The sequence below is a fragment of the Herpailurus yagouaroundi genome, unplaced genomic scaffold, assembly GCF_014898765.1.
Source record: "Herpailurus yagouaroundi ecotype Mexico unplaced genomic scaffold, PumYag 29, whole genome shotgun sequence".
In the NCBI taxonomy this organism is placed as follows: domain Eukaryota; kingdom Metazoa; phylum Chordata; class Mammalia; order Carnivora; family Felidae; genus Herpailurus; species Herpailurus yagouaroundi.
In genome coordinates this window covers 28,244,266-28,267,970 of record NW_024412377.1, presented here as the reverse complement: position 1 = coordinate 28,267,970, position 23,705 = coordinate 28,244,266, and the positions used below count along the sequence as shown (strand labels likewise).

General features: G+C 41.8%; 1 protein-coding gene across 1 annotated transcript in view; it reads right to left on the bottom strand.

Moving 5' to 3' along the window:
• The window catches only part of SPEF2 (sperm flagellar 2), a 185,313-nt gene that overhangs the window by 1,085 nt on the left and 160,523 nt on the right, over positions 1–23,705 (bottom strand). The window contains exons 33-36 of the mRNA XM_040495242.1: positions 17,855–17,947; positions 11,389–11,568; positions 5,146–5,385; positions 4,827–4,949 (exon numbers count right to left, since the gene is read on the bottom strand). Of these exons, the coding sequence (XP_040351176.1) occupies positions 4,827–4,949; positions 5,146–5,385; positions 11,389–11,568; positions 17,855–17,947 (636 nt within the window). The remainder of the gene's footprint in view (positions 1–4,826; positions 4,950–5,145; positions 5,386–11,388; positions 11,569–17,854; positions 17,948–23,705) is intronic.

Sequence of the window (23,705 nt, the reverse complement as noted above, 5' to 3'; positions counted from 1 at the left end):
TAGAGAGTGTTTACACTAATACTGACTGCTGACTGTTCACTTGGGGATTAAAGAGTGAGAGCTGCCCTGTGATCACCTGACACTCTGCAGCATGGAGAACATCATCAGCTTCAGATGTTTAAATCAGCCCTGGCTGAGTTTGCAGTTGAAGTCAGAGGCCATAATTTTCACTAGCAGTTAATGGAGGAAAGCTGAGAGAGTTTGGAAATGTTTGACTTGGGTGCTTTGAAAACACAATGCACCATAGCAGCCATCATGTTTTGTTACAACTGAGAGGATTGGAGAAAACCTTAAAGTCAGATTCCCTGAAGGCACAGTGGGATGAAAATCCCTTCAAGTCACTCTTAGTAATTCGTATTTTGTCCTCATGTAATTGGGTCCTGACTCATTTGCTTATAAGAATTCCCCTGTGACATTCAGATTTTAATGCTAAAAGATTTTGTTGTTATCTCCTATTGAATGGAAACCTTAACTTGAAGCATATATGCTTGATTTGCAGGTTTGCTGAAAAATAATTTACATTGATTCAGTATGTGTTTGTTCTAAGAAACTATACTCGTTAGGTCGGTATAGAAAACCAGGTGTTCACTTACATTTGTGGATATATTGGTCATAGGAAATTGATTGATTTTCCTCACTAACAACTCAGCTATGATATCTGCATTGATCTTGTTACATTTATTTAACCAAAGCATTTTCTTAATAATTTAGGAATATTACTTGAAATTACCTCTTTGTATAAGATCTATGAAAGCAGAAGTTAAATAAATGACTTTAACCGAATAACTATAAGATCCAACACCAAATCTGGAATTTGCACCTAGGTATTGCCCGCATGGGGATTTCTGGGACATGAGTTCGGACCCTCTGTCATCATGGCACTGCAACAAGGAAAGCCTTTTCTTTCTTTCCAAAGAGCAGACACTGAATTCAGGAGATGAAGTGCCAGCTTATTTATTTACCCACGTACAATGTCACATGGCTCAGAAATATTTCCTGGGCACCGCAATTACCAACAAACCCTCAATAGTAATAAGAGTAGCAATAATTATAATGTTTAACATTTATTTTTGGGTGCATCCTATCTGCCAAACCCTAAGCTAAGCACTTTATATGTACTAAGTCATTAAATCCATACAAGAACCCCATGAGGTATGTATGGTAACCTATTTTACAGATGGGGAAACTAAGGCACCGTGAGGTCACTTGGCCAAGGTCACCCAGTGCATAGGTGTGAACCCAATCAGTGTGGCTCTTGGGCAGCTCTCTCAACCACAAAGCCAGGATGCCTCCCAACAGGAGCAAGAATTAAACACGCCAAAATGACTATGAATACTCAGTTTTTTCAAATATATATTTCAAAATGCTGCTGCTTCCAAACACAAACCTTGTAAACAGAGCTATCAGGCAACAACCTTCACTTCCCACTGTTTATAACAGCAAACAACATTTTAACCTGAAAAACCACATTCTAGCTTTTGCTCTACTTATCTTGAAAGATCTTCAAATAACATCACTGTGGTTAAAGTTCATTTTAAAATGTGATCTATTTACTTCTACATGGATATCTGGAGCAGAAATGGTGACAGGATGGGTTTGGTAGAAACTGAATCTTCAGAGATTTTTTTTTTCTTTTCCTTCATTTCTCTTCTTTCTTTTCTTTTTTTGCACAATGAAAATGAGAATGGAACATCTTACTGGAAAGAGAAGCTCTTTCGTTCTAGAATATCAGAGTTTAGGCGTTTAGGGCACAGGCTCAAGTCTCTAATTCACAGTCATATGAATGAGTCCCAATTATGCAGTCCTCTGTCCTCTCGTGGCTTTGAGGTGGAGGGCCAGGAAGGAGAGGGTGGGGGCGAGGAGACAGGGAGCTGAAAAAGCTGACTCTGCAGAAGCACTCTGGCCATGAAGGAAAGCACAGACTGACTGATGACAGACAGGCTTACTCTCTTTCTGCTGTTGGAGCACCAGGTGATAACGGTCCGGGGAAACTGACTCACAGAAGGTCAGATGTCCTGTGCTGGTAGGCTCTAGGTCGGAGGGGTGCTGCAAGCCAGGGAAATTTGGGGAATGTGCAAAGATGGCGTTGGTAGTCAGTATGTCCAAGCACTCCTGGGATAGAGCGGGCAGTGGCCCAGAATCCTGCCCTGCTGCAGATAGTCCTGTGTAGAGAGACCGCACTGTCTACAACATCACTAGCGAGGTGTACAGCAAGTTGATCAAACTCCTTCCAAAAAATATGTACATTAAAAAGAGCCCCATGGACTCCTGCTATCCCTAGGAGTCAGGACACCTTTTCAAGGGGCTGACTCTCAAAGGCAGTCATCCACTGGCTGTTTTCTTAGGAAAATGCTGAATAGAATCTTCTCAGCAAGTTAATCATACTTGGTCTGGCCAGAGTCAAGATGTTTCCAAATCATCTGACTTTGTACAGTTTTCTTCCCTTTAGGGGAGGAAATAATTATGGCATCATTTTATGTTTCTACTGGTTCCTGGTAATACAAGATAAATTCTAATATACATAATTCCAAGGGAGTTTGAAAATTATTTTACTGGTTCAAAATGAGAGGGCCATTCCCTAAAACATGGGACAGCCATGTAAGATGAAATGCAGTCAAAGGTGATGTGCCTCTGGAACTTATACAGGATGACATCTACCCAGAAGAAAGCAAAAGGGGGTTGATTCCCACAGCTGGGGACACTCCTCTGTCCTCTCTCCCCTCCTGTCTCCAACCTGTGGTCTAGTTCTGGTGTGCTCTGTCCCCCCCCCCCAACTAATTCTAGGGTCAACTGACCTATGCCCTCCTCCTCCTACGTGGGGAAGAAGCTAGTCTTCATTAATGAAAATATGAGATAGAAAAAACTGAAAAGCAACATGTAACATATCAGTTTTGATGCAAACAGTAAATGTTTGTGGAATGTATGAGCACAGCAACTTGGAATAATTGCCAACAATGTTTCCAGATATTTTGGCCTATTTATATAAAGAGACACAACTTTGTTTTAAAAGAGGCCAATTAAATGTTAGAGACACAATGATATGGTTAAGAGACAAAGAAACACTTAGAGATGAAGTTGCTATCACATCACATCCCTGCTCAGACACCTACTGGCTCCCCTTCCCCCATGCAGTCCTGTGTCCACGCCTTTGCACAGACCTTTCCTTTTCCCTACAATGCTGTCCTCTCTCCACCCCAATGGCAGAATCCGTGTAGACCTCCTCTCCTCTCCCTCCACTTTCAAAAACTCCTGGCCGTCTTTGAAGACTCAGCTTCTAGAACAAAAAACGTCCTATGTTTTGAATTCCTGTAATGTTGTTCTTGGGTGGTTTACCTCATATCACTCTCTTGTAATTCTTGCATGTAAAAATTGTCTTACACACACAAGTGGAGTTTGGTTGAGAGCAGCAACTGAGGTTCATACTCATTTTGTCTCCCACGAAGTCTTGGATCGCTAGCCTTGGTGGTCAGTGCTCAGCGGCCAAGAGTAAGTACAGCAGCCACCATTTCAGAAGTCCTTGCTGAGTGTCAGAAACCCCACCATGTGCCTGAGCAATGCCTGAGCTCATTTCATTCTCACTGCAACCGTCTCTGTCGTAATGACTGTTATTCCCATTTAACAGATGAGGGGGCCAGGATGAAGAGAAAGTTTAAGTCAGGTCTCTAGTAAGTAGTCTACCTGAGATTCAGTCCCATGACTTCCTGATCCTTGAGCCTGTGTTCCTAAATGCTGTCATCATACTTCACTACCAGATGAGTGTCTGCTAGCTTGTTAGAAATTGATTTCAGTTATTACCAACAGAGGAGATACAATTTATAAGCAAAAAGATCAGCAATCTAAAACAAACAAATTTAGGTCTGAAGATATTCACGTCTGAATGGTCTCATTTCTGGGCATAGAAGGTTATCACTGACAAGTCAGGAGAAATGTGTCTTAGAATCACCTTCATTTTATCGAAGTGAAAGTGCTTTTATCTTAAACTCAGCACACCCTTAATTGTCCAAGAAACAACTAGCAGGAGCCAAATAAAGAGACTTCATACGGTTGAACCGGTACGTGAGGAGGCTGTACACCTGCCCCACTCTGATTGGGGCGTGTCTCTGCCTGCCTTGTCCCTTGTCATTGAAGACCTGGCATTGCCAGGGTGGACACACATTCAGCACATGCGGTAGAGACTGGCTGGGTCACTGTGATCTCTGAACTGCAGCCCTCCCTTTCTTCCTTCTCTCCTTCTGTGGCAGCCTAGTCTCTATGGGTTTTGTCCTCAGTTTCTCCATCTTGCACAGTGTTTCCCTGATGGAACTGACATCCAGTCTCCTGTGTGCGCTCACACTGTATGCGCTACATAGACAATGGGTGCCATGATTAGAGAGAACAACTACGTCAGCACTTGTTTGGGGATCATGGTCTCCTTAGTTCTTTTTGGGAAGGGGGGATTCTATTCTCCATACTCTTCAGTCACAGGCTAGTTATTAGCTGGCTGGAACGATCTGGAACACTAATACTGCCTCTCATCCAGTTTTCGTCTCATTCACTCCAGCCTTCTGTCATAGATCCAAGATGGCCCCCTTCCTAATGAGGCAGCTCCATAATGTTAACAGTGTCATTCATAGTGCAGATAGCTACCTCTACTGTTCCTGGCCTTGCTGCCCGCTGGGTATCACAGGCCGGCTTCTCTAACCTGATGCTTTTACCAGCTTAGCTTCTCTGACCCTGGTTTGGCCAGCACCAACTTCTCCCCTGTCTCTGTAGTCTGCACTGGAAACGTCCCACCATGCCCTGATCCTGAGCTTGACTGAATTAGGACACCTTGGGATAATACTCACAGGGATTTTATAGTCTGAATAACTTGAAATCAGGTCTTGAATAAAAGGATGCTTCAAAAGAACAGCAACTCTGACTGGTTCCAGATTCTTGGCACCTAGGTCTTGAAATACTTTTATGAAGTTCTGTAAAGAAGAAAAAAAAAGTGAAGTTAACTTCACAATCCTGCAGATGTGAAAAACTTGTTTTACTTAATAAAGGAATTTGCCATAATTTCTATACAGTGATACATTTGAGAGCAATTCCATGAAACTATGCTAAGACTTGAGGGTGAGTTTTCTTATGTACAAGTTACCCCTTTTCTGAAGGAGTCTAACCAACCTCTGAGTCAGCGTTCTCTATCTGTAGGTGGCTGGCAAATCTGTTAGCGTCCTGCACTTCTTTTCCCCCTCGGAACACTTTGAGTAGTCTTTCCAAAGAAATCTTTTCAGTGTTTGCGTTCTCAGGGATATCTTCTTCCTTTTCCTCCTTTTCTTCTCTTAATTCCCTTTCCTCACTCATGAAGTTTCCCTCATGTTCAGGATATTCCTCAATTGGACTCATATCAGTAAAAGAGGAGGTCTGCACGATTTAATGAAGACAATATGAAGTCAGACTGAAGGGTTTCCAGTAATGGAGACATTTAAACACACCAATGTTGTCACACACTTTTCACGCAATGAAGCGATGGTGCCTCCCACAACCTAGCCAAACAAAGTACCGAAGAGAGCGTACTGACTGCACTGGAGATCACATCGAGATTCTAGACCAATTCTGCCTGTGGATACAGACACTTCAGTGTGGGGTGTGTCTTACCTCCATAGATGCTTCAGCTCACTGCACTGCCAGGCACTTTGGATTCCTCTGTAAGTGGACACTGGAGTGAATTAGTGTGCCTGATGTCTGGCTTCTGCACATGAATACAGATTTTTAAAGGATTTGCTTTGGAAACTGACTGTAGCCGAGAGGTTATGGCAAGTTAATTTCTCAAGCTTGATAGATTCTAAGAGCTTCAGAAACATTTGTTCGCATACCAGAGGTTAAACCCAACTAAACATTCAGATGGCAAAATAGAAAACAAATTGAACATAGAAAGTCAGGTGGGATTTTTACGGCTGCTCATTGAAACACGGCCAAGAGCCATGAAGTTGGTCGGCCTCATGAGTATGGTAAAGAGTACAGTATTTCTGAAGTAATTTGTGTTTCAAAAACCTGAAAAACATTCCTGCCTGTTGACCTTGTAATTATAGATCTAGGAATTGATTCTAAAAAAAACATTCATTTGCACAAAGACTTCTATATATGGATGTTTGTTCAGTGTTACAGCAAACACAGAAAATCTGCAATTCCAAAATCAGAGAGTGGTGACATAAATTATAGTATATTTCTGTGATGGAATACTATACTTCCATAAAAACTGTGGTTTAGAAGAGTACCTAGTGACTTGAGAAAACACTCATAGAGGTAAATGAAAAAAAATCCATAAAATGATAAATACACTAGGATCCTCATTTTCTTATATATCTATGCTTATTAGTGAAAAAAAGAAAGGGGCACCTGGGTGGCTCAGTTGGTTAAGCATCCGACTTTGGCTCAGGTCATGATCTTGTGGTTCACAAGTTTGAGTCCTGCATCAGGCTCCGTGCTAATATCTCAGAGCCTGGAGTCTGCTTCGGATTCTGTGTCTCCCTCTCTCTGCCCCTCCCCTGCTCACACTCTGTCTGTCTCTATCTCTCTCTCAAAAATAAATAAAAACATATACAAATTTAAAAAAAAAAGAAAAGAAAAGGGAAAAGAAAGTTACAGTAAAGAGTTAACAAATGTTTACCTCTGGTTAGGGAATGGATGATATTTTTTTCACTCATTGTTGTACTTTCCACATACTCTACATATTTGTATTTATTGTATTCACTGTAATAAATGCATATATGTGTGTGAGTTTTTCATGACAAGATTGTTGATATTTGATGATTTGCCACAGAAAAATGGGTGTTTTTGGAATGTTGACTGATTAGATGCCATAACACCTGAATACCGACTCTCCTTTATCCCAAGAAAGGAAAAATGATAAACTTAGGCTTAAAATAAAAGGAGGGTTTCAATGTTTATAAATATTCAGTTCAGTATAAGCATTAAGTGCAAGTTAATTAGTCATGAAAGTTCTTTCCAAATAGGTATGAAAACCCTATATATAAAAAATTATGATACAGCAGGAAATGAAGCCTGTGATAGTGGTAAGTCCCTTTAGGAGATTTGTAGGGGCTGTGAACAGTGTAATGAAGACAGGTTTCATTTGTTCTAGCTCTGTGTGGGTTGGGTTTCTATATCCTTTGGTAAACTGGGAATTTAATCTAATCTAAGACAGAGATAGAATGCATTATCAGGTGAAGATTTTGGAATTAAGTATAGATCTATCTTTCTATCTATCTACCTATCTACCTATTACCCATCTATCTACCTATTCAAACTCTTCTCTATTTTAAACAACTGAAATATTACATTGCAGAAATGTGAAACTGGCCTTTTTGTGCCCACCTAAGACGCTTGGAGATCATCACACAGGTAGTGTAGGATGAATGGATTTCTATTTAGACTGCAATATAAATGTTACAAGGACACAATAAATACAAAGCCTGTGGGTGAATAAATAATTAGTCAGATTAGATGAGCAGGTGATACCTAAATAAAAGAGAGAAAGAGCCTTGTCTCTCTGCCCTATTTTCATAGTTAGAGACAGACTAACTATTCAGAGGCCTGGTATAATCATCATGGAATAAACGAATTGTTGCCTTTTGGTAACAGTCCCCAGAACAGTGCCTGGCCATGAATTTCCTTCACTCAATCAGTTCAGTCCCACAACTCAGAGGCAGAACAGAAGGTCAGTCCTTGGGACCAATATGGGTAAAGTGTCAAAAGAGTAAGATGGAATTAAAATTTAGATGTTTTGAACCCCAGCACTACAAATGCTCTCCCAAGATGCTTTAACAAGATTTTTAAAATGTGGGAGTTTCAAACTCACAATTTACTGAATTCCAACATCACAACCCCACACCACATAGGCCAGAATGAACCATTTTGCCAAATGTCAACTTATTTAAAGCTTCACTAGGACCAGCACATACTCATGAATGCTTTGCTCTTGGGATTCTTTTAAGTTACCCAAGAAACTATGGATTTGAACAGAAAGTCTGTGCCACATTGAATAAAACAGCATGAGTCACTGAAATAGAGTAAGGAAGAATAAAATATTGTGGATGTTTCCAGTCATTCATGTGGAAAGCAAAAGCAGAGATCTGATTTAATGTCTTGGGAGTGAATATGGATCTGTTGGAGGTGTTATTTCTGAGTAAACTCATTATGGCTTCCTGGGATGAGGTTGCCCAGGAAACAAACACAGCTGGAAAGGGCACAGAAACAGAGTGGCATAATTGGAGGCAGGATGCTAAGAACAAGAGGTGAGCAAGAATGAGGGGGGTGGGCGGATTCTGTATTTCAAAAGCTCAAGCACCTTGGGTTCACCCAAAGCCAGGAACAGGCCTGTGTGTGGTATGTCACAGTCACGCTCTCTGCCTCCTGCCCCTCAGGCCTGTTCCATCCCTGTGGTGTTGTGGAGCAGTTCCTGCGCAATGTGCTTGGACTTTAGAAGAGCTTTGAGGAGAAGCACTCCAGGGGCATTGCTTCTTGGTGGGGCATTAGCTTCCCTGAATGAGTGGTTTAGGGACAGAGGGGATGCAGAGCCCTCCTGTGCTAGCTGGCCTGGCTGCTACTCACCCAGACAGCTGTATGTTGCTATAGGAACAATTCTAGCACAGGCTTCCTTTTTCCTGGACTTTCTAGCTCATTGCAGCCTCCTGGATTCACTACTGCCTCTGATGGGAATGCCTGCTCTCCTCCTCTCTACCTTAGAAACAGAATTCCATTCATCCTCGCTCTCTCCTCTTCTCATCTTTCCCTCCATGTTTATAAACATTAATTGAACATTTGCTATGTGGCAACTACTGTGGTGAACATGAAGGTGGGTAACAGGTTGTCCCCAATTCAAGGTAGAAATAACTTATTAGAAGGATTCAATAGACAAACAGCTGCCTGAATTACTAGCTCTTCTTACTTCCCTCCTTTGTTCCCCTACAGTATGCTCTAACACAGCAGCCAGAGAGATCTCCATACATTTAAAGTCAGATGGCCATATTCCAATAACTTCTCATCTCATCTCTCAGCAAAGTCAAAGCCAAGGTCCCTACAGTGGCTCTTGGGGCCTTCTCCCCCTCATTTATTTTTCTTACTACTCTCCTCCAGCTCATTCCTCTCCAACTATAATGGCTGGTCTTTGGAATACACCCAACACCCCACCCCCCCCACCCCCCCCACCACTGTCTGGCTTTGGCATCTGCTGCTGTCTTTACTTACAATTGCAACTACCTTGCTGTTCTTCCCAGTGTTGCAAACTACCCCAGCTCCTGTATTTTTCCCTATATTATTATTTTCCTGTAGCATTTATTATCATATGATGTAGTCTACATGTTACTTACTTTATTCCTCACACCAAGGGTGGTTCCCAGTACACAGAGAAGCTGGGAAAATATTTGTTGAATAAATGCATGTATGCATGAAGTCGTGCCCAGCCCTACCAGAGAGGATCTGAATCTAAGGGGGCCCCGTTGAGAGCTCTCAGTGTTGCTCTTGAGTGTCAGGGGAAACTTCGTGAATCATCTGGTAGTTGAAATGGGCCCTGGATACTGGGGAGGCCTTGAGCCCTTCAGAATGAGATGAAGGGGACACCAGGTGGAGGCAATAGCAAAAACAATGATAGGGAGGTGGGAAAAAGGAAAAGACAAACACCTCTTCTGATCAGTAAGACCCTATGTTAATCTGTCCTTTTCGCTGTGTTCCTTCCATGTCTGGCACATTGTTCACCCATTGTTTTCTGCATGGATGGGGGCAATTAGATGGAGTCTCTTTAGGGGAGCAAATCAGCCTTCTTCTGTATCCCTTGCAGACCACAGGGCTATTTACAAAGTGAATTACATAATTAACTGACCCACTCAATGAAATCTTTACTGAGCTCTGTGCCAGTAATTTGGGTTCAGGGTTGTGACAGGTTCAGAACAAGACAGATGGCACCTCCCTGCCCCCTGGGTGCTTAGAATCTAGCAAAGAACTGACCTGAAGAAGTGACTGTGAGGAGGATCATGAAGGGAGAAACATAGAACTCTATGGAAACATACGGCAGGGGCTGCCTGACATCACCTGAGGTCAGGGAAAGTCTCCTGGAGGACAGACATGTGACTAAGATCTCCTGGCAGGCCGCGATCCATGCCAGAGTTAGCTTAGGGAGGCCCAATCTATGGGGAGAGGGTACAGAAGCATCCCTGGGGAAGCGGCAAATGCAGTCCCAACAAAGGCAGTCCATATCTGACTCCTTATTTACTTGGGAAAACTGAAACTGGCCTTCTACTATCTAAGAAGACAGAATACTTGAATGAAATAAACACTCATTGCTGCACTTTCTGTCACTGTGCAGGTATTGAAGTAGCATCTACAGCACATCAGGTTGAAGAGCCTTGAGTTGGCAGCTTACTGGGCACCTGTCTGGCCTCACTCTGACCCTGATGGAAGAGGAAGGACATCTCTTGTTCATTTGTCCCAGGTCAAAATTTAGTGTTGCATCTCAGAGAGTCTATTTCTTCCTAGATATGAAAGCTGTCACAGAAACTTCCTTTTTTCTTTCTTTCTTTCTTTCTTTCTTTCTTTCTTTCTTTCTTTCAGAGAACCCAGCATAGTCTATTTTGACAAACATGTATGAAAGGCAAACAAGTGTGCCTAGGACATCTGAGGAATTTGGACTGGGCAGTACCCCTCTGTCCTTTGTGTCCATAAACGAAGAGAGAAAAAACATTCCATTACAAGGATCACAGCTCTGTCCCCAAAATGTCAGAGGGATACTAAAAAGTCATGCAGAAGAACATCTAATAAGTACATCAGTTTGTACTCTGTTCTGAGGCTTTTCCACCCAAGACAGCCAGGGAATGCCAAGCCTTTAGAAATCTAAAAGGGAATGTGAGGTTTAATTAGCTATTAAGCTTCTTTGTCTTTAGATGTGGGATATACAAAGTACTTGTGGGTTTCAGGAGACTGGGCTTTGGCCTGAAACACTATCAAGTGTCACATGTATGTGGGATGTCTGAGGCCTGGCTTGTTGCATGTAGACTTTCCACACAGTATGACAGATAGATTGGGTTGATACCCACTTATTCACTTATCAGGATAAGTACTTCATGTAAAATAAAGGCTGTCCTTTACAGAACAAACTTGGATTCCACCAACAAATTTTGAGCAAATTTTGACTTTACTACAAAGGTTTTTGTTTTTGTTTTTTGTTTTTTGTTTTTTGTTTGTTTGACAGTGGGTCTCTAGTTCTTAAGCCAATTGAGTAAAGCTTTATTGAAGACCTAGTGTGTGTAAAGCACTGTGTTAGGTATCCAGAAAAATACAGAGATGAAAAAAAACTTCTGTTGTTAGAAGTTTAAGATCTTCTGGTAGCCCCCTCCAGACCCCATTGCTGGTCCATTTCTGGACCACAATTACCTTTTCTGCAATAAAAGTAGGAGTTTTGGTTGGTTGGAAGACGTGAGTCCCAATGGCCACACTGAGGGCCCTGTAGACCCCTTCCACAGCATCTGGATGACAAGCAAAATAAAGCAGCATCTGTGTGTAGTCAAGTTGAGGTGGGTCCTTCTCATAGTCAGCAAATAGCCTAAAGAAAAACTGTCACACAAGAAGAATTCCGATCAAACATAAAAGGTAAAAACTGGTAGTTAATAGATGGACAGGCAATGAAAGATCCTTCCAGGAGCTTTGGAATATAGCCACTTTCTGAGGATTGAATTAGTAAAAGTAATATATAATGAATAGTATTAACTGAAGAATATGCTAAGTTAAAACACAGAATAAATAAGGCTCAATATTCTAATTTTAAAGAAAATTGTATGCTAATTAATGGTATCAACATATTTAGGAAAGAATGTGGTAATAATAATAATAAAAAAAAACATGTGGGGATGACATGTGAAGCAGGAAAAGGGAACCACAGAACAAAGACCCATCCATCTATCTATCCTCATCACCATTCTGACAAACTGGGCCCTGACTACCAAATATGAAGCTTCTGGTATATCTCCCTACCCTGAGTGGCAAGGGGGGAAATGATAACCAAAGCCACTGGGACTCTAGCCATTAAAATCTTTCAACTGGTCAATCCTGCTCTGAACTTCATACTTAATTTGTTGACAGTAATGTGGACTCTTTCCACTGTGAGTTTACACTGGAGGAGAAAGTGTGCTAACCACTGAATATCAGGTTTTTTTGGTAATCTCTCATTCATTCTAGATGACTGAGCTGGAAGCCAGCTCTATATGCAGTGTTTTGTGCATTTGGCAGCAAGAAAAGCTAGTGTGTGGGAACTCAATATCCCCTGAGGCCCCCCCACAAAGAAGCTCAAATCCTGGGACTCACAGGTCACACCCAAGCACCTACATGGGCCTGTTTGTAGAGAAGACTCCTTTCCTCAGTGAGAGCTCTTCTCGTATATGTACAGTTAGTGGCCTGGAGAATCTTCTTTTTTTAATTTAAATTTTGATAAAGTAGATGATTCTTGAATGGTCTAAGGTTTAGACTATGAGTTATATGAGCTTTGCACATATGGCAAGCTCCTAGATGATTCTAACACTGATGGTCCTGGCCTAGACTTTGAGAAGCAAGTGCCTAGATCCATAGATACCATGTTATTCTTGGCTACCCACAATACTTACAACTATGGACACACATTTAATTAGACAGTCAGAAGAGTAAGTTTCTGACACTTGACAAATCCAATAAAAATTTAAATAAAAATAACTTTGATAGGGAACTGCATAAAGTCTTTATGTTACAGAGCAGGAAAGAATCTCAGAGGTCAATGGAGTCTGCAAGTTCATTTGTTCAGTCACTTTTATCAAAGTTAACGGAGCGGTACGTCTGCTGTAAGCCAGGCACTAAACTATCCTGAGATGCTTAAAACCACTCTCTGACAGTAGGGGCACCTTTTTCATGATCCAGCTGGTGGGTTCCTTCAGGACTTTGTGTTTTCTTCATGCCCTGTTGCCTCTGAGTTACTACAGGGATGGCCAGCTGGGCTTAGAGTAGAAGGGAGACTGACACTAACAGAGAACCATGGCAGGGTCCCTGAGTGCTTATCTTCCATTTCTTTCAAAGGAATTGTTGAACTTCATTATGACTTCCACTGAATTGCACTTATAAATGCTATGCAGGTGCATCATTATCTTCATTAACAAAGCAACCAAATATTATATCTTAAAAAAAGATGTGAAAAAATGAAATAATCTGATATGTAGACTCTTTCTGTAATTACACAGGCTTGATTTTAAGTCATTGGATTGAATATTTATAAAAGGTAAAGCTTGCTGTGTTCCTAAGATCATTTAAAATATTGTAGTAGGCAGAATTCTAAGAAAGTTTCAAAGGTTCCCACTCCTTGGCATATTTATCTTGTATAATCTCTTCTCCTTGAGTGTGGATTGGGTTTGTGAATGTAATGGGAAAGTCACTCCCGTGAGTAGGTAGCCTTATATAGCAAAGGTAAAGAGATTTTGTAGATGTAAATAAAGTCCTTAATCAATTGGTTTTGAGGTAATCAAAATGAAGCCTGATGTTGGGCCTGACCTAATCAGGTAAGCTCTTTGAAAAAGGACCCAGGCCGTAAGGAGAGATTTGAAGCCAGAGAGATGCTCTCCTTCTGGCCATGATGAATCAGACTGTCCAGTTGTGGAGAAGGTCATGTGGCAGGGAACAATAAGCAGCCTCTTGGGCTGAAGGTCTCAGTCCTACAACTGCATGGATCTGAATCCTACCAATGATCCATCTCAGAAGCCAGTCTTGGAACCAATCTTGGAGTTGACCTCAGATGACAATGCAATCGCAGCTGATATCTTGATTTTTGCTTTATGAGACCCCGAGCAGAGGACTCATCTAAGCCATGCCTGGACTTCTGACTCAAGGAAGCTGTGAGCTAATGAATGGGTATTGGCAAATACTTATTGAACACCTAAGATGTGCTAGGCATGGACTATTCTAGGTGTTTGAAATGTATTCACTAAGAAAGAGATAAAGATGCCTGTTCTTGAAGAGCTTACTTTCTAAAGGGGAAGACAGACAATAAAGAATACATTTTAAAAGTTGGGTAAGTTAGATAGCAATTATGGGAACACACAAAAAAGTGGGCCAAGAAAAGAGGAATAAGGAGTAGAAGGTGGGGAGGGGAACAGATTGCACGGTTGAGAAGGTAAAATTTGAACAAAGATTGGAGGGAGTTAGCCAGGGAGCACATCTGGGGTAAGAGCATTATAGGCAGAGGGAACTGCTGAGGCCAGTGTCCTAAGGTGGGCATGCACCTTGCATGGTTACACCATAAGAAGGCAGGTGTAGCTGAAGCAGAATGGGCTGGGGCAGAACAGAAGGAGATGAGGGAGAGAGGAATAAGGGCCAAGGCAAGGCTGGCTTCTTCAGGACTTGGGCTTTTCCTTTGAGTAGAATGCAGAACCATGGGGGGTTTTGAGGAGAGGCTGCCACGATCTGCCTGTAATCTGAACTAAGACAAGGGAGGAACAGGGAGACCCATCATGAGGCTGTTGCCATCATCCAGGTGAGGTTGACTGTGGTTTGTTCCAGTGATGGCCATGGGGCTTAGAAGGAGTGGTCTGATCCTTAGTATATGTTGAAGATAGAACTACCAGGGTTTCCTGAGGGACTGGACATGGTGTTTGAAAAAGGAGAGAAGATTTGGGTATGAGTCCTAGGGTTTTGGCAACTGGAAGATCAGAGTTGCCAGTAACTGAGAGGAAGAGGGCTTTGGGTGAAGATGGGAGTGGTGGGGTGGCAGGGACAGGGGTTCGGGTGGACACGGTGAGCTTGAAATATCTACTAGAATGTTCAAGTAGAGATGTCAAATGGGCAATTGCATGTAGAAGGTCTGCGAGAGAGGTCTGAGGTAGGAATAGGCATTCGGGATTCGTTAATAATCAGGTAGTATTTCAATCCTGGCCTCAACAAATATGACCAGCCCAAAGTAATAGAAGGATTTCACATGAACAGAAGCTGTGGAGAAATTAAAACAATAGCTGTGAATTTGAATATGGAAAAATTGTCTTTTCTCGGGAAATCTCTAAGGTTTTTAAAATCCTGGAATAGTTGCTCTTGGTGTTGAGTGTGTGGGAAGCTGGGAAGCCAGGACATGGCCTGTGGGACCCTGTCAGTCATAATGAAGTGTGCTGTCACTGTCACAGGACAACAATGTGATTGCAACACAGACGTGTCTCAGGGTTCCTTTCTTGGATGCAGTGTGGCCTTTCATCCAGTGCCTAGGACTCTGGGGTCATCCAAGGCCACAGACAGTGCTGATGGCCTATCTGCAGGAGCCCTGCCAGTGTGGCTCAGAGGCAAGCCCTGGGTCACCGAGAGCATAAGTAACAAATCAGAAGAGCTGGGTGGGACCCAAGACTAGTCCAATCCCTCTTCTTAAGAAGGTACAGAGGCCCTCGGTGTGAAGGGACCTGCTCAACATCCTCCAGTGAGTCATGGCAGAATTGGGGACAGAGCCCAGGGCTCCTGACTCTCAGAATTCCTTCTTCACAGAGCCTTTTCCCTTCACTGATTTGTTCTTTCCTATTCTAATTACAGCCAAGGACGTAAACTTGTTCTGTTGTTTTATCTTTTTTCTTTACACACCTTTCCTCAGGATGTTAACCATTAGCTGTTCTTCTTCAACCAAGCAGAGTCAGCAAGGCTAGCTTCTGTGTAGCTAACACTTACATAGGGCTACTCTGTGCCCATCACTCACTCTGCACAACAACCCTGCCAGGGAGGGATTGAAAGAAACCAAGGTGCAGAGAGGTTAGGTAATGTCATCAAGACCTTGAAGCTTGCGAGCATTGGAATCTGTGCTTTTAATCCCAGTTTAAGAGCACTGAAACTTATGTAATACTGAGCACTCAGTCTCTGACGCACTGAGGGGCAGAAAACACCACACCTTTCTGTCCTCTGGACATCGCATTCACATGCACACACTCACACACGCATGTCAGCTATCCTCTGCCCCACTTCTTTCTCAGGCTTCATGGTCCTGTCTCTGCTGCCGACTTTGTTCCTTTCCTCCATGTCACTTCCCAGCAGTCTGGATACTGATATGTGGGAGCCATGCCCTCCCTAGGGACCCACAGGGCCTTCCCTGCTTCACCGCCTCACAGTCTTAGGGCACAGTCTACCTTCTGGCATTAGCTTCTGGGTGAGCAACTGAAGGGCTCTGCCCTCGGTTGACATTTCTAAAAATTTCTGGTTGGAAAGCAAAGTGCTTTCACGTGACATCATATTCAGATGGCCAGGTTCTTTGCAGAAGAACCTGCTTATGTTGCCCACAGACTTGTTCAAAAAGTCATAGAGAGATGGCCTTCCAAAGGCTTTACAGGGTTGGTCTCCATCCTCCAGTTTCACACTGAAAACCCCTACCATGACCAAGACAAAAAACTGTCCCCACCCTTGCCAGTCTCAGGTCTTGGCCTTTGGTAACTCCTTGACCCCTTTCTCTTATCTGCTCTCCTGCTAGCATCTGGGAGAGGTGCTTGAACACTGTGCATCCAATTGAAGGGAACTTTTCACTTTAAGTTTGTAATTAGAGTCATGTTCAGTTTCATACTGCAGTTATGAGCAAATGGCTGCCTGGAAATTGGACAATCAATACACCTACTTTGCAGAGATGTCTAAATCCACAGCTCAACTTTTCTCATAGTCTATTGAATTTGGTTGTATTAGGTATATTTTCATATTTTAAACATTTACACTCAAACCAGAGTACTTTACATATATTAAGGTCCTGTTTTCTATTGTGGCCTCAGGGATAGAGGCTAATAATATTATTGATAATAATAATATTGATAATAATATTATTGCTAATAATCTAGTGGGTCATGGGAAATACTTATGCAACCCTTGGTATGTTGTACAAGTTAATCAAAATCAAAGAGAAATGAACAAAAACATATACAGTAGTCCCCGTTATCTGTGGTTTTGCTTTCTGTGGTTTCAGTCACCCACGGTCCACTGTGGTCCACCTCAGTCCGGAAGCAGATGATCTTCCTTCTGACAAATCATCAGAGGGTCTCTAGTAGCCTAACACTACTTCACAATGCCTACATCATTCACCGTACTTCATCTCACCATGTAGGCATTTTATCATCTCACATCGTGACAAGTGAGTATAGTCCAATAACAAATTTTGAGAGAGAGAGACCATAGTCACATAACTTTCCTTACAGCATATTGTTAGAATTTTTATTTTATTATTAGCTATTAATGTTAGTCTCTTACTGTGCCTAATTTATAAGTTAAACTTTATCATATGTATGTATAGAAAAAAACAGTGTAAGGGATGCCTGCGTAGCTCAGTCAGTTAAGTGTCCAGCTCTTGATTTCAGCTCAGGTCATGATCTTACAGTCATGAGATTGAGCCCTACATTGGGCTCTGTGCTGGGCATGGGGCACGCGTTAGATTCTCTTTCCTCTCTCCCTCTGCCCTTCCCCTGCTTGTGCTGTACTATCCTCAATTTCAGGCACACACTTGTGGTCTTGGGATGTATCCCAAGGTGGAGTGGTTACTGTGTTCGTAAAATGATTGCCCTTATCCTAAGCTTTTAGAATTGGAAGGACACTTAGAGACAGATGTGTCGAGTAACGGCTTACTTGGCAGATGAGAAAAGTGAGACCCGAGGGATTATGAAAATTGCTCAAGATCACACAGAGTTAACAGCGGGGCTCTGTCTTAAGGTTTTGGTCCCTGCCTCCTCCTCCAGAACTTTTCTGTGCTGCTACCTTATGAACATTAAAGTCTACAACTGGGGGTCGGGTGGGGGTTGGAATCTGAAACAAATTACCAAGTGGAAGAAAAGATTAAGAAATTATCAGTGTTATAGTAGTGAGGTTTTTTTTTAAGGATCTCAGCAATTACCTCTATAAGAAGCTCCTTTCTATTGAATGGCAGGGGTTCAAGGGGATTTTCTGGAATTTTTAGATCTTCATCTCTCGTAAACCACAGGCCAGCCTATACAAAAAATAAAAATGAAAATTATTAAAGGATTGTTCCTCTCAAAGCCATAGGGATTGAACTCATCTTGTTCAACTGTCTAGAGCACTGGTCTCCGAAATAGGGGGCAAAAACCAAGGGGATGCAGGAGAAAATACCAGAACTTCCACTTACACATATTTTGATAACATTGTTATGTCATTTTTATTTAAAAAATTTGATAATGTAAATAATGTATTAGTTCAGTAGTACACACGTATAATTTATAAATGAAAATCCACATCTTGGGGGTCCTAGCTCTATTTTAGCCATCAGAACATGTGATGAAGTTTGGAGGTTACTGCCCTAGATCTTGCCTGCATGGCGATATTCTGGAGGGGTCTGCATTCATAACCCTCGCTCACATTCCTCATGTTCTGTTCATGTTGCTCTCTATTCCCAGAGTCTAGTGTGATGCTGCCAGTGCACAGTGTTAGAAAAACTTTTGCTGAGTGACTGACTGACTCAAGAGCTCAATGGCCTACTCTTTAATGACATCCCTCTTTCTCAGCCCATTATGTGATACTAATCACAGAATCATCTGATTCCCATTTGGCAATGCCTCTCTCTTCCTTCCTTCCATCCCTACTCCTGACACCTTGGTGCAGAGCCTCTTTACTTCTGTCACAGGCCACCCCAGTCAGCTCCGAGTTGGTTTGGTTTCTAGTCTCCCTTTTACTTGTTTCAGCTTGTAGTGTGCAACCATATCACTTTCCTCAAAACTTTAACCTTGTCTTATCATTCTCTGCTCAGAAACATTTCCTACTCTTGCTGTGTTGTTCACATCATCCCTCCTACCTGATGTGACTTCCTGCCCACCCATGTAAACCTGCACATCTCTGCATTCTCTGTTCCAATCACACTTCCCTAGAGACACCTTCCTTGATCTTGCCTCTGAACTCCAATTTGATTTGTTTATACCACACACTGGATATTTGGTCCATTCCTTTAGGTGTTGCCGTTCATGCCTGCTGTTGAACATGTCTTAGGTTTAAAGGATATGTCGTGTCATGCTTAATTTTTGTACATGGTAAGCACTTCATATTCATATGAATTTTGTTCCTAGGTCTAGCTCTCTTACCATCTTGCAGAGTGACAACCCACTCTCAGCACTATTTCCAAGAGGCATTGGCTTGCTTAATCTGACTCTGGCCTATGCTCTTCCAAGGATCACCTGTGCTTTGAGAAAAGACTGGAATGGCATTGGGTAACTTGTCAGTGGATACAGGTCCCAAAGGTGAGAACTGGGGTTTCTTTTAATTTGGAACAAAGGAGATGCTGGTCATGTGGAACCCTGTGAGAGAGAAGACCCAGGAGAAGCTTAAAGTCCAGCATGAGCTCAGGCTTTGAATGTGCTTTTGTACTGACCAAGAGGAGACCCTTGCCCAATAGCTAATCTGTGGAGGGTAAGTACCACTCAATGGGAGAATAGAGGTAAAGAACATAGGTAAGAGACATGATGGGGCACCAAAGTTCAGAATTACCCTCCTGTCTTAAACAACAAGAAAAATAAACAACATAAATGAAAGATGATTTTCCAGACATCAGACAACAGGCAATACAGCACATTAATTCCTGAACTAAGGAAAGCTACCAAAGAGTCCTATTAGTGTTCCAGCCTGGATGGAGTTTCTAGGCTTCAGTGCCAGGAAAGGCATCCAAATAGAGCCTGGTGACCTTCCTGATTTGAGAAGGCAGACTCTATTATTGAGGCAGGCTGAGATGGCTAGAATTTTCAGGGTGGACTACTAAAGATGCACTGAGGACAAGCCATAGAGATCCACAGAGGGATCTCTGCAAGTCTTGAGTGATAGCCAATCTGTGGATGTGTGTTTGTGGAAGATACCAGAAGCTGGAGAAAGAACCAGAGGAAAGGAGTAAGCTGAACAATTCCTGAGACACACACAGGGCTGGGAAGAGTCCATGTTACCACCAGGCAGAGTGGAAGGATCTCCTCAAACACAGGCATTGAAGAGAGCCCCCAGGAGATAACTGCCTTAACAGTGGGGCCAGATTGGCCACTCTGGACCCATTCTTACAAATTTTATTGTAACCTTGAGAGGATAGAAGTGATTAAGTGATTCCAAGTAACACTGATGCAGGCCCAATAATATTTAAACGTATATAAAGTTGGGCATCCAACAAAATAAGATTCACAACATCTGGCATCCAATATAAAGTTACTAGGTATTCAGAAAAGCCATGACATATGACCCATAGTCAGAAGAAACATCACTCAAAGAAAACAAACACAAAAATGACACAGATGATAGAATGAACAGAGAAAGATGTTCATTTGTCTATTCTAAATACATTTCATTTGTTCAAGGAGATAGAGAAACACATGCATATATTGAGGGAAATGGAAGATACAACTAAGAACCAACCTGAATTATTAGAGACAAAAAATTTAATAACTGAAATGAAAAATACACTACATGGTATTAATAATAACAGATTCAGTTCTGCAGAGGAAATCATCAGTAAACTTGAAGACAGGAATAGAAATGAATACAAAGTAAAGCATAGAGAAAAAAAATGGGAAAAAAATGAACCAAGCCTCAGTGACCTCTGGGACAGTACATACGTGATTAGATTTTGAGAAGGGGTGGGGGTGCAGAAAAAAAAATTTAGAAAAAAATCCTCAAAAGTTTCCAATCTGACGAAAATTACAAAACCCACAGATTTTCAAGAGCTCAGTGAACCCCAGGCAGAAGGAACATGAAGAAAACCACACCAAATGACACAGTAATCATTGCTGAAAACTGGGGATGAAGAGGAAATATTAAATGAAGCTAGAGGAAAAAGGAAACAGAGGATCTCAAACCCTCCTACCATTGCTCAACCAACACTCAATTCCATGTTTAATTGTTCCAATGCACAGGAATTTCCCCTGATCCTTAAAATCAAGGAATCATTCATACTAGTTTTCTAATAATATATGCTATTGCATAAATTAAGAAAAAATCGTGTATTATGCACACAAGAGGGCCACTTTAGAAAGGAAAAAAAACTAACCTGACTGGAAAACAACTTATAATTACTAAAAAGTCATCCCTGGGTAGATCCAACATGGCAGAGAAGTAGGAGAACCTGAAATTCCCTTGTCCCTTAAACACAGCAGTGTTGAGGCCAAAGGACTTTGAATTCGAAGAGTCCAGGCTGCTGAGTGAAAGAGATGTCTTTGGGGACCCACGGGGACAACGTGGTGGGCCATAGGTGCGTGATTGTGAACTGGGAGAGATGAAACGGGCAGCATAGGCATGGAAGGGAGGGATCCCCTTCTGCGGAGAGACAAAGGGAAGAGAAAAAGAAGCTGGGAAAGTGTAGGACTGTATCTGGACGAGAGAAAGACCATGGATGGGGATGGAGAAAGATCCAACCTCTAACTGTGGGGCTTTCTCCGAACTGGGGCAGGCTGCCCAGTTAGCGCTCCTGGGAAGGAAGGGAGTCAGTCCTGGACTCCGTAACTAGCTCAGAGGCACAGTCCGCAGTGGGAGAAAGCAACCCCCTCCCTGGATGGCTGTGGGAAGAAGGTATATAGCTGTTCAAAGGGCAAAAACTGCCTGCGCCAACCAGCCACGGGCCATATATATATAGGCGGCGCGGAGCAGCACTTGCCTGGAACCAGGGTGCAGGGAGAGGGACCCTTTAAGACATTGGCGTTTAAATCCCAGCTTAGTGCCAGGGAGGTACGGGAGTCATCGGACCAGGACAAACTGCCTCATTGGCGCCAGTGGGGCACTGCAAGGATGGCCTGAACAGAGTGGTTTGGGCCACCAGGTCTGGGGAGGTGAGACTGTGGTGTCACCATTTTTCTCCCTGTCACTGACAAGGTGGGGCTTCAGGGAGACAGCAGGCCCACAGTGGAGGTGGGACCCGCCTACACCAAACCACGCCCCTCCGTGCCTGGTAACTGTAACGGGATTGAGGCTGAGTCACCACACAGTCCCTCCTCCAGACCAGCGTTGCCATTGGTTCCAAAGGCATCCAGCAGTTTTGCATTTCCTGATTTAATTCTTGGACAATTCTTATTATATATATATAATTTTATATATTTAAATATATTTATATTTAATACAGATTATATTATGTATATTATACATATATGTATATATGTATATTATTATATTATGTATAATATAATATATACAATATATAATATATAATATAGTATAATATATTATACATAATATAATCTGTATTAAATATAAATTATATATAAATAAATACATATTAAATATATAATATATAAAAAATTATATATAATATATATTATATATAATTTGTATAATTTTATATATAATATATATTTTTATATTATGTAATTATATATATATAATTTATATTTTATATATAATATATATATTTCATATATAATATATATAATTTTTTTCTTCCTTTTCTCTTTTTTATTTCTTCCCTCCTCTAATGTGGTTATTCTGGTTGTTGGTTTGTTTAAGCAGACATATTTAATCTATTCTGTTTATACCTGTTCTACCTCTCCTTCTTTAGTTTCCTCTCCCTCTCTCTCTGGATTAAGCCATACAGTTTCTCTGGTCAATTTTCTTTTCTTTTCTCTTTTCCCGCCCCTGTCGTTTCTCTCTTTGTATGAGATCAGGCCTCTTCCATCAACACCGCTCCCACCGTGGGTTAGTTGTAGAGGGTGTTTCTGGTTTTTTGTTTTTGTTTGTGTTTTGTTTCATTTGTTTTTGTTTTTTGTTTGTTTTCCTTTCCAGGGCTACTTCAATGAACAAATTAAAGCACACCTGGTGGAGGGTCCAAAACATCACTATGAGTACAGAGATAAAGCAACCAAAGTCATAACAACAGAGAGCAAATAACACACGCCTGAAGGGCCAGACCCTGGACAGTGCATGACCCTTCTTTAAGAAAGTAGTGCTGGGGCACCTGGGTGGCTCAGTTGGTTAAACCTCCGAATTCGGCTCAGGTCATGATCACATGGTTCGTGAGTTCAAGCCCTGCATTTGGGCTCTGTGCTGACAGCTCAGAGCCTGGAACCTGCTTTGGATTCTGTGTCTCCCTCTCTCTCTGCCCCTCCCCCATTCACACTCTGTTTCTCTCTCTCTCTCTCAAAAATAAATAAACATTAAAAAAACAAAGTAGTGCTCACTGGTGCAGGGCAAATAGCAAGATTTAAAACACATAAGGGACAGAAAACTAGTCAAAATGATGAAACAGAAGAATTCTCCTCAAAAGAAATTCCAGGAAGAAATCACAGCTAAATAATTGCTCAAAACAGATATAAACAATATAACTGAAAAAGAATTTAGAATAATAGTCATAAAATTAATATCTGGGCTTGAAAAAGCATAGAAGACAGCAGAGAATCTATTGCTGCAGAGATCAGGAACTAAAAAATACTCATGTTGAATTAAATAATGTTGTAAATGAGGTGCAAAATAAACTAGAGGTGGTCACCACGAGGATTGAAGAGGCAGAGGGGAGAATAAGGCAAACAGAAGATAAAATTATGGAAAAAGATGAAGCTGAAAAAAGGTAGATAAAAAAATTCTAGACCATGAGGGGAGAATTAGAGAACTAAGTGATTCAATGAAATGTAATAATATCTATATCATAGGAGTTCCAGAAGAAGAGGAAGAGAGAGAGAAAGGGACAGAAAGTGTACTTGAACAAGTCATAGCTGAGAACTTCCCCAACCTGGGGAAGGAAACAGACACTGAAATCCGGAAGGCACAGAGAACACCCTTCAGAC